The sequence below is a fragment of the Palaemon carinicauda genome, chromosome 11 (assembly GCF_036898095.1).
Source record: "Palaemon carinicauda isolate YSFRI2023 chromosome 11, ASM3689809v2, whole genome shotgun sequence".
Lineage (NCBI taxonomy): Eukaryota > Metazoa > Arthropoda > Malacostraca > Decapoda > Palaemonidae > Palaemon > Palaemon carinicauda.
In genome coordinates this window covers 7879743-7891985 of record NC_090735.1, presented here as the reverse complement: position 1 = coordinate 7891985, position 12243 = coordinate 7879743, and the positions used below count along the sequence as shown (strand labels likewise).

General features: G+C 35.4%; 1 protein-coding gene across 6 annotated transcripts in view; it reads left to right on the top strand.

Moving 5' to 3' along the window:
* LOC137649953 (inhibitor of nuclear factor kappa-B kinase subunit epsilon-like) overlaps positions 1–7737 on the top strand; it is a 127180-nt gene extending 119443 nt beyond the window's left edge. For 4 of the 6 annotated variants that reach the window (XM_068382924.1, XM_068382925.1, XM_068382928.1 and 1 more), the window contains 2 exons: positions 1848–1957; positions 7399–7737. In XM_068382924.1, the coding sequence (XP_068239025.1) occupies positions 1848–1957; positions 7399–7522 (234 nt within the window). In that variant the 3' untranslated portion in view covers positions 7523–7737. Of the gene's footprint in view, positions 1–1847; positions 1958–5394; positions 5502–7398 lie in introns of all 6 variants that reach the window. The other 2 variants (XM_068382929.1, XM_068382927.1) reach the window with 2 other exon arrangements.
* Positions 7738–12243: the final 4506 nt, after the last annotated feature.

Here is a 12243-nt window from a genome sequence, read left to right as displayed (position 1 = left end):
CTACCCACTTCCACTAAGAGCGTGGGAGTCAGCTGCATGAACATTAGGGAAGGTTCATAGAAATAAACGGAATTTTAATCATAATTATTTTATACTTGCCCTCCTCTCACTGGTAAGTGTTATCAAGAGGCAAGGGAAGTATTTATGAAGCAATACTACATGTGTAGCTTGTCATTGTTGTTAGGTGCTGGTAAGTCTCATTGCTTTACTAGAGGTATTAGTGTTGAAAGGAATGAAAAAGAAAATTTCTTAACCCTTTTACCCTCAATGCTATTTGGAACTTTCCAACCCTTAACCCCCCAGGCTTTTTTTTTTTAAGCACATTTTGCAATATATTTTTATTAAATTGCTCTAACAGCCTTAATTTTCGTCATAGAGAGGTCAGGTTGGTCTCATTATTTTGGAAAATGCCTAAAGTTTCTCATAAAGTTATCAAAAATATGCAAAAAAATGTAAAAAACAGTTTTTTGCAAGGACGTACCGGTACGTCCTTGGTAGTAAAGGGATGAGTTTTGTGAAACGTACCAGTACGTCCGTTGGGGGTAAAAGGGTTAATTTTAAGGGATAATGTCAACATTCCAAGCTTCTGGAGACAAAAGCAATAGGAGCATCAGGTGAGTATAGGAATACAAAATTTAATTATTAGAATTCCTTTTTAGATGGATATTTTATGCGGAATACTATGGTATCTGAATTTATTTCTATATTGAACCCAAAGCTTTTATGGTTGTTTTAAAATGTAAACTGAATATCAACTGCATAAGGGTTTGCCATATTTCATTAAAATTTCAGTTAGCTTATAAATACTCTCATGACAGGAAATTAACGAATGTGCTTTGAAAATAAAAATTTATAAACTATACTCAATTTCTTTTAATGAGGCACATTTGCACTGACTCGCATCGGTGCCCCTTTAGCTCGGAAAAGTTTCCTGCTATCTGATTGGTTAGAATTATCTTATCCAACCAATCAGCAATCAGGAAACTTTTCCAAGCTAAAAGGGCACCCCTGCGAGTCGGTGCAAATCTGCCTCACTAAAAAGAATTGACTATAATGTGATAATGATAATTTTATCATTAGCATGAATGCCATAAACAGCTTTTCTTGCATACACTAGAGGCAGTTGCAGTGGACATCTTCAAAGTTAGGGTTTCATTCCTGCTATACTGCAGTGTTTTATATATGTTGTTTTACACAATTGTAAAAGTTTTCCTGCTTACATTGCAGGAGTCTGTGCTGGTACTGTCTTGTTACAGTATTTGCATCTCCATAAATATTATAACATCTAATTGTTTATTCTTCTTTGCATTGGCACATTGTATCTTATAAACTTTACACGGTATTTGGTCTGAATTAGGATTTTAAGTTTTGAGGAATACAAATTACCCCACTCTTGATTTCCAGGCAAATATTCCGCAGACTCCAGGATGGTGAAATAGAACCTAATTTAAGATAAAATTTTTATGTACAGTATATCCAAATCACTTCGGTGTGACATTTATTCTTCATTACTGTTTATGTCTCTGTGGGTGAACTCATTGCATTGATTATCTTTTCTATTCAACATTTCTCAAAGTTATGCTGAAAATTCAGTTGTTTTAAAGCCCTTTTTGTCTCCTAATTTAAGTATTAAAGAAGCATTATAATGTTAAGTAGGTTATTCTCTTGTTACCCTCAGTGTTGAACAGTTGACATTTTCTCCAAATATAATGTTCTTCTCCCATGTTGTGAAGTGAATACACTAATATATCATGTATAATTTAGCTAAGCATATATATTTTGTAGGGACATTTAAGGCATTCTTAGTTGCTAAGAAAAATGCAAAATTATTTTTTTCTTAATTTCAGATGCAAGATTCTGGTAAAAACAAACAGAATGAACAGGGAGATAATACAAAACTTAAAGATAGTCAGAAGTCAAAGAAAGAAGACATAAACAAAGCTAAAGTTAAACTGTCGTAAGTAATACTGTACCATAGCATGTTGCTTCTTGAAGAAGAAAGTTTAATGTTCCCTGCTTTGGATTGTTTTACTGTTCTGCTTTTGTTTTGTCCCGTTAAGCTGTTGCCGTAAACATCTTTTCAATCTTTTAAGGAAGTTTCTCAGTAAATAGGTGTAGTTTTCCTTTTCCTTTCTCGTAAGGGGGATGAAAGTAACATGTTAACCAGTTGAATAGTATTGTATGGGATGTAAAAAACATTCTTATTTTTTTATGAAGAGCTTTAGGTTTATTTAGTTTTTGGCTTCCCTTTGGCATTTTAAGGAGCATATAACTTGGAATGTTAAAACTGATATTAACCATTACTACAAACAGTGTAGTTTGCCTATTTCTACTTGTTTTGTGATTGCTTTATGTAGGTATTTTTTTTAACTGTAGTGTTTTGTAATCGATAACCCTTTTGTTTTGATATTTTTTGTGCCTGCTTTTGCATGTTTGATTTTCTCATTTATTGTTGACCCTTTTCTATGAGTAAGGATCTCATGAAGTGTTACATGAAAGCCGATATAGTATCTCAAAGAGCCACAAACATTCCCATAAAATACACTAAATTTCTTAAATGCTTTAGTAATACCCCACCTTAGGTCGTTAATTACTTAGTTCCAAGAGACCCAATGCAAGTTGATTTTCGAACGTAGGTTGGATTTTCCTGGTACATTGTATACATTGAATAGGAAAAGTACTTACAACCTGCTATCATTTATAAAACCTGATACTTACAACCTGCTATCATTTATAAAACCTGATACTTACAACCTGCTATCATTTATAAAACCTGATACTTACAACCTGCTATCATTTATAAAACCTGATACTTACAACCTGCTATCATTTATAAAACCTGATACTTACAACCTGCTATCATTTATAAAACCTGATACTTACAACCTGCTATCATTTATAAAACCTGATACTTACAACTTGCTATCATTTATAAAACATGATACCTACTATAATATATAGAAAGTGATGTAAGTTTAGGTAAAAGCTCACAAAGTGTATTTTATTTTTGCTTTTAATACTCAAAGATGAGTAACATAAGTGGGAATTGACATAAAGATGGGTATTGCTGTATATGTATCATCGTTATCATCATGTACACATTTATGTCAAATCTTCCCAAGACAGGACCATTTGTGAATATAGAGCTCTCCATTCTCTCTCTCATGGTTAAGTCTTCATTTTACAATTCCTTGCCCTTTTTACGAGTCTTTTTCCTACCACTTTCCTATTTACTGCTATTCCCATCTGCTGTTCCTCATCTCTTTACATCACATGTTCAAAGTTTTATGTGTATATGTGTATCCAAAATAGAATTATATTGCTTGTTAATCTTTATCCCATTTCATTGGAAAAATCAGACATGTGTCTTAATAGTTTTAAGATATTTGGAGATCCTGTTTTCTCAGAATATGAACCTTTGCAATTACTAGTTACTTAACCAATTCATCTATACCCTTTAGATGTGCATTAACATTTGCATGTTTTCTGTATAAGTTCAGAAAATATAATTCTTGCATTTTAGATTTTAGATAGTACAATGATTTCTTTATAGCACATACACAATGTGCTCTAAGGTATTTTGTTAAGTCTTTTGTGAGTTTTTATCCCACTCAATAGTAAAGGTTACCACTAGCATCTACAAAAAAATAATCTTTAATATCATTGTATGGGCAGCTTTCTGAAAGGTTCAGCTTTATCCATTAGACTTTGAAAATGTCCATGTATATAATCGGATAAATAGACAAAAGATGAGCTGACAGTTTAGAGTTGTAATTGCAAAAGACTTTCCAGTTAGGATGAAAACCTAGACCACAGGATTCAATAAGATAGTGGAGGAAACATTTCATGACCAGCCACATGAAGGGAAAATCTATCATGAAAACGTTAGTTGATTTTAGGTTGACGAAGAACAAAAGACATAACATTTTCTTGAGTGAAATCTCATATGGGTCTGAAAGTAAGGAATGCTCATCAGCCTTGTCAGACTGTTATCTTTTAAAGTAAGAAATATTTGGAAGTTATTTATCCCTTTCACTGCCTTCTAGTGATAGCCTGAGGTACATGGTTCTTCTGGTAGAATTATTATAATAGCTGTAGAATTGATCCTTGCCTATCTCCTTTTCTCAAGGGCGATAGAAAGAGAAAGTATTTGGAAATCCAGTATCTTGTGCTATTGTATCAGTTCACCTCTTGGGAAGGTTGTATGTTCCTCGTACAGCATACTGTTGAGATGACTTTCTTTTTATTCTGGAGTAGTTTTGACTAGGTTATAAAAGGGTCATGGTTTGAATGAAATGTAAAAATTTAGTCCCTGTAGAAGGTTATACTGTTCTCTGCTGTGTATACCTTATACCGTGTACTTTGCAGTATCTTGTCAGTAAACCAGCAAGCATTGTATACAGTATTGTAGTCTTTGTCTTTTATCTTGTCTGTTCTCAGATAGGCATGTAACATTAACTATACAGTTGACTCCTTATTTTCCTCTTTAAAAAGCATGCAAATAGAGTTATATAGTTTCTTGTTAAAGCTTTAGGATAATCTATGGCTTGCGAAAGGTAACATTTGATGAAATATCCCGTTGCATCCAACTCGTTAAATCTTTCAATGTGCTAAAATAGTCTTCCAGAAGCAGCTATGGGGAGAAGGGAAAATGCAGTTATGCTTTTTAATTGAAGTACAGTTACTAATATATCATTTGTAATTTTTCAATTTAGTGTGTACTGTAGTGCCTTCTAAAATAATTTATTGGTGATTGGTTCAATTTTTTGATAATGGTATACTATGTCCAAAAGGACAAGGAAATATTAGTTTCTATTTTTTTATGTATTCATATTTGGAAAGGGCTATATTTAGTTGTACAGTAATACACTAACGTAATTTTTGTTGTAGACCAGAAAGGTAAATTACCCTCATATGACCTAGCAAGAAATTTTTATATTTATTTTTACATGAATATTTATTTTTATTTAACATCAGTTTTAGTACTAATGTATATAAGTACTGTAGATCTTTGTGGTGTTATGGTTTTGAGATACAGTAGTAGATTTGGAAATATTACCTGTAAATTAAATTTCTTCTATTTTCAGCTTTTCCTATTAATATACCTTTTCAGTTGGCCATTATAATTGGATAGCGTTGCACTGCTTGCTGCTGCCCCAAAGGAAAACAAAATTAATTATTCTTTTTGATTTTATATCTTTTCCAACACTGAAGAAGTTCAGTAAAATAATGGTTTGTGAATGCTTGGCCAGCATTCACTTGGCATTTGCTTAGCATTCTACTATCAATTACTAATCATGGACAACTGTATAGAGTTTTCAGTTTCCATAAATTATCTGACATATATTTTACCTTCACTAACATTTCCCTAACTTATTAGCCATCTAATTTCAGATTGTTTTCTCAATGTATATCACTAAGGTTATGTGTAGCACTACAGGTATACCTCCCCTTACGTCGGTAATTGGTTCCAGGAGAGGCGACTTAAGTTGAAAAACGACGTAAGTCGAATTTACTTGTCTCTGAATTTACTTGTCACTAGGCTTAACCTCAAATAACCATTCTCAGTTCTGTATTTTGTTTATAAATGCAATTTGAATAATATATGGTTAATAAGAATCTATTCAAGCTTGCGAACAAATAAATTTTAAATTTTAATTTAGTACCGAAAAAGTGATATAATTTTACGAATAAATGTACATTCGTACTTGTAAATGTAGATGTTTACAATTTAACATGTTTACAGTACATCGCGGCCTGTTTATTTGTGAATGTATTTTGCTCTGAGATAGTGTAAAATAGAAAGATTAAATAACAAATTACCTTGTTATGATTATTTTGCGAAAGTATAAAATAAACTTTGTTACATTTATTAATATTTGCATTCAATATCTTTGTTTGCATCACGTAATCTACGTAGATGGCTGCGGATCGTCAGCGCTAACGGCTGATTCGTCTGTTGTTGTTCGATGGGCATCTTAATAAACTGGCCAAGAGTTTGTTAAACTGTGCTGCTCCTCTTTTCTTCGAAGATTACTTGATAGGGAGTTAAATCATATCAACAATACTCTGTTAACTATATGTGAGCCTAATGATAACATTTTGACCTTGAAAACAGCTGACACGATACCAAAGTTAAAAAATCGGTAATTGCTGTTGTTAAAATACATCTTGAATTGATAATTGTAAAGTTCAAAAATGATTAAACGAAGTTCATATATCATCGAAAACCATGATTATTGTAGACATTTTTCAGTACTTATATGTTGTGATGTTGACTAAATCTACAGATCAGATAACGAAATCGAATGACATTTTAATCCCAGTCTTCGATCGAACAGATTTAAGCAAAGTAAAAGTTTGTATTAGTAGTATTTGCCTAATAGTTTTTAAGGAAACAAATATTTCTGTTAAATCTGTTCTGTGTGTATACCTGAGAGAGAGAGAGAGAGAGAGAGAGAGAGAGAGAGAGAGAGAGAGAGAGAGAGAGAGAGAGAGAGAGAGAGAGAGAGAGAACATATTCATATGATAACTAATAGTAATAGCTATAAACAAAATGGATGTTCATATAACTAATAGTAATAGCTATAAACAAAATGGATGAAAACTATGATATTCTATAACAAATTAGTGCTGATGTAATTTATATTGAATGAGCTAAAAAATTATTCTTTGTTGTTCGTGATAGTCTTGAGATCAACTGATCACAGCCATAAATAAAAAAGTAATTGTTGTTTGTTAAGTTGCACTTGATATTAAGAAAATAGTAGACAAAAATGTATTTTCATATGTTTTTATATACTTTTTTCTTATTTATTGTAGAATAATATGATTATGTGCTGTTAATGCATCAAATGGTAGATAGTTGAACTATCATAGAAAATATCTCTGTTAAGCTCTTAAAGAATCCCAATTAATATAAAAAGTCACAGGTGTTTTCATAGTTCATTCACTGGGATTTATGTTAATTATGTGGAATATAATGTTAAATATAAGTATTTTAAAATGATTTTATATACTTTAATTCTTATTTATAGTCAAGTAACATGTTTGTGTGCTTTTAACGCTATTCCAGTGATATTATGACTTCGATATTTGTGGCGGACGAACGGAAAGTCAAACAAAACGTCTCGAAATTGGATTTTTATTTTTCCGTGTACTGTATTATTTTTGACAACCGACGTAAATTTTAAACCGGCTTATCTTGGAATGACGTAAGTCGAGGTATACCTTTACTTCCAGGGTTTACATTACATTTCTCATTGATTATTAGATTAAGAATTTCTGAGCAAAAAAGAAAAGGCACAAGTTTGTTAAAGAACAGAAAATAAATGAGTACTGTACAGTGATATAAATGTAGGGAAAGTAATGTACAAGAATATTTTTATTTTCTTACAGGCTGCGGGAGATGTGTGAAGCTCAAGAACACGTAATGAAATTACTTGAAGAAAATGGCAAAATCATCAAAAGTTTCCAAAGGATGGCTGTACAATCAGAGTCTACCGCTAGTGGTGGAGAGTAATGTATGATATTTTGCATAGAATTTATCCTTGAATTCTCAGTGCAGTCATCTATTTCCACAGTCTTAAGTCAAACTAGAAATGTGATTTATATATACTGTATGTTGTATAGAATATTTTTAATACTATGTTAATTGTGATTGTTTATTGCATTGAAATTTTTGATAGTTATTGTTAAAGATAAATACTGCATTTATATATAAATGATCTCTTCCTATTTTGGTTTTATTTTCACAATTGTGAATTACAACACTCAAGCTTGGTAATGAAACTTGGTTAATCTTTAGTTTAAATCTTTATTCTACAGTATATAATTTTTAGATATTACATATCAACAGATATTAGAGATACATTTTCTTACAAGGTTGTCTCAAGATTTAGATTAACACTAATAATTAAGTCATGTTTTATGTGCTCGCTTGATTTCCAACCAACAACAAAATGGTAATTCTAAAATCCAGAAATTTTTTAGTCTCCAGCCATTAAATTGGGAGTTGCAATACAGCAAATGAGATATAATGAACTGTATAGTAATTATGTTTTGCAAGCAAATCTTTTAAGTCAGCCCTTTACAAATTAAGATTTTTCTTAATGAAAATGGTAATTCAGTCAAAATAGTTTGGTAATAATGATATTCAAAGGTGTAAAGCTTCCATTCAGGTTTTGCCTGAATAATTGTCATTTTAATCAAACTTGTCAGAGTATTTTCCAGTACAATACAGTTTTATCAACTTGTATGGCCTCTTTAGAATGCAATTAAATGAAAATATTTTGCAAGAAGAATGAAGTGAGAATACTATATCTACATATGTAAAATAGAAGCCTAATTCTCAAGAGAAAACCATGGTCTTGCAAAGAAATAATGAAGTCTATATTTAAGCAAATTAAAGAAAATGAGCCAAGGTTAAGAAAATGTAGTGGAATAAAGGAAAATATAGAATAGATGATAATGATTTTTGCAGAAATAGTAGCAGAAGAGAGGTGGAATATAAAAATGAAAAGATAAATGAGCAATTAGGATAAAACTTTCATTATAGAAATTAGATGCAGCACAATAAATAACGTACAAATTATATAGTAAACCAAAAGCTGTTCAGAAAATAATAAATAGGTGCCCACCAGGACTTTAGAGCCAGATTGTGGGTTTAGGTCTTTAAGAGCTCCCATATTTTTTATACACTGTACAGTGATCCCTCGCCATATCGCAGTTCACTTATCGCTCTCTCAGTACATCGCCAATTTATAAATATATGTAAATCTATATCACATGTTTGTGAAGGCAGATAAATTTTATAGTTTCCTATTCAAGGTTTTTCTTTTTTTTAATCTAGTCATTTCTGGGCTCAACCTGTGCCGGCCAGTGAAATGCTCCTTTAGCACCATTTCTAAGGTAAATAACTGCTATAATATTACCAGAGAAAAAAATGCATAGGAATGCTAGGTTGAACTAGCTCGCTCACCTATTGGTGTCGGTATAAACTGGGGCGTAATATAATCAGAGGTCTCGCACCATTTAGACATTTCCTCTTCAGAATCCCTCAATAGTGAGGTGCCGTTCAACAACTCTTGCCGCACAGACCAGTACTACCAACTCTACCCATGCTTGCCTAACACTCCTTCATAGCACCCGATACGCGTGCATCTTTGTTGTGTTTGACTCGGTGTTTTTTGGTAATTTCTCCCTTTCTACGCATCGATGTCGGAATCCCAAGTTACTCCATCGAAGTTAAGTACTATATCCATGAGTTTTAAGCGTGAATGGACAGTGTAGCCTTTGTTTTATTAATTCAGAGTGATTTATTCTTAACCGTTCGTGGTTCCCCGGCTCGCTGCCCCTTCTCGCTAGTTCGTTCGTTCTTTACTTTCGTCATTGTTATTCGTTCAAACTTTTTGGAGATTTTTACCTTTACACCGGTTATATGCTTACAACTTTAGCGTATCATTATTATTATAAGCTATGGTATCAGTGTTACGTATCAATTAAGGCTTTCAGTTATGTTGGCATGCCTGCCTTCGTGCATGTTAGTGGATAGCGTTCCCTCGGGGAACTGTTTTGCTATTTTATTCTTAGGAGCATTTCACTGACTTATTTACGTTCCACATAGTTTTACGTTTTGGTTCGAGTGGGACTCTCACGTAGCCCTTTTATTTTGTGTTACTGTTCAGTATCTACCCGCTTCAGTAGTAAGGTTGGTATCCCTGTTTTCCATCTTCCGAGATGACGTCATGCTTCCTTCCTTGCCGCTCGCTTGCGTCCCTCTCTTGCCATATTAATTTTGCATGCCTAGCCTTTTACGTGATTACGCTTTTATTCATTATTTATTATTAAGTATATATAGCAGTTACATTTTGATTATTGTCACACTCCGTTATGATCATATTTTTGGGATTTTACCATGTTTGTGTTGAGGGGATCTGCAGTTGGTAGCCCTGTCTACCACCACCTGTTCACGTGATTCCCCTGTACCCCTCCACCCCTCCCAGAGCGCATCTCTCCTCTTGTTCGATGGTTGTTGGTTATGACAATACGGGCCAAGTATGCTTGTTCCTCAGTCTTCCCTCAACATTCCGACATATTGAGGATCGAGATTATCTCACGGGGTACTACATAGTCTCATTCATCCCGGGCGGTTCTCGTCTCCCCCCTCCCGTCGTCTCGATTGGCCATCAGTCGGGGGAGGGGGAAGGCCGGGACCGCCAGGGACTATATCACGTGCCCTATCCATGAGATTGGGCAGTATACCTTATGCTTTCTCGGTATGGCTTTTGATTTTAGCTTAAATGGAATTAAGAATGAGACCTTATCTATATTTTAGGAGTGTCCCCATCATACGGTACCTCCTGCCATTATTGTTCGTAGTAGGACCTATTATTAACCTACAATTATAGCATTCTACACGAATCATTACCTTCGTCCCGGTACGTCCGGTAGTCTCGTTGGTGGATCCCTTGGCTCCTCCAGCATTCTCCCACCGTTACCCTCCCGTCATCAGACATTGTGGCCTCCGGGCTTACAATTCTGCCGGATCTGATGACACTGACAGAGATTATGATTCCTACTCTCCCTATGGGAGCCCTATACTCTCACGGATGTTAATGTATAAGATCATAATAATCGGAGTTCTTTATTATATGTATTTTAAGGATGTAACTTAAAGTTTACTCTAAGTATACTTTAAGTTTACTTTAAGTATTTCTATTCCCGGTCCCCGGGACTGTTATTTAATACTATTCAATCCCTTATTTATACATCCTTTTCTCATCCCCGGCTCTTCCGGGTTCCTCTTGGAATAGTCTAAGGTTCTCTGCATGTTTAGTCTAAGACTATGCATTTTGCTTTAATTTCAAGGTCCGGACCCTGCGGGGTCCCTTCCAGAGATCTTAATTAGGTGTTCATAGACTATTCCTTTTACAGGTGGTCCGCTGTTATATGACAGCCTGCGCGGCCGTCCTTCAACAGCCCTGCGGACATGAGGTCTGTAGATCTCACGCCAACTGCGGGGTCCAAATGGATGACCTTATTGTTTGGCACCCCAACAACTGCCTTGTCTGTTACGACCTTGTCACCACCCTCTCTTCGGAATCAGTGAGTCCTCTATAGGTCGTTTTTCTACTTGCATTCATCTTTCTTTATATAATGAACCTTGCTTTATATAATGAACCTTTGGTTATCATTTCTCTCGAGCTCCGTCTCCCGGGTTTGCTAACCATATCCCTGCTCTTTCAGAGTTCTCAAGCAGCTAAGACCACAGCAAGAGCCACCTTGAAAGTTTGGGTAGGCGGCTTCGCCCGTAACGTCAAGGCCAAGCAGCCTTACGTTCTTTCTGAAGAATACTGCAACCTGATTTATCCCAACGCAAAATCTTCTGCAGCAGTGCCTAAAGAAGTGGCAGCCCCTATTATTGCCGACATTGCAGCAACCCTTGGCCTTGCTCTTGATCAGGATACTGACCCCGGTGACGACCCCGACCCCATTGAGGACAATGTTGCAACTCTAAATTTGGACTTAGAACCTATGGTTTTAGACGAACCGGAGCCAGGTGAGGCAGGTGGGTCCGGTGCTAAGATCCCTCTTCTTAGCCCCTCTTTTTCTTCGTCATCTAATACTTCTTCCTTTCTAGGTTTTGATGCGAACCGTGAATCTATCCCAAGATCACACCCGGTTCCTCCCAAGGTTAAGTCTCAGAAGAGACCCTTAGTTAGGACTCGCAAGAATCCTAAACTACCCAAAACAACCAAGTCAAAAAAGGCTTCCCTCCCCGGAGCCCCAAGTGGCTCAGCTAGCACCTCCTCTACTTCTCAGGACCCGGGAGTGCAGCCAACTTCCTCAGTTGCCCCGGCAAACTTCGACCCGGTGGCTCTCACTAATATGATGACTCAGATTAGCACGATGCTATCTGCTGTTACTGGACACTTTAGAAGGAGGACTGCTTCAACAACAGCAGTTCCTCATCCCGGACGCCTCAAAACTCCCGCCTTTCACTAAAAATAACCCGTGGAAAATGGCGCTCCACTCCCCTTTCACTGACGGGATGTTGACTATTGAAGGCTTCGGAACCCGGCCCATCGAAGACTTTGAGTTCTTCCCTCCCGGCCTTCAATTCCCCTTCCCCGGCTGACAGAAGAAGCTCTTATCCGGCTAGATAAGGTCCCTAAGGAGACCGTTATCTTCCCAAAAGAACAGGCTCAGTCTGTTTGGGTTAGAACCCTGAATGAGTGGGGT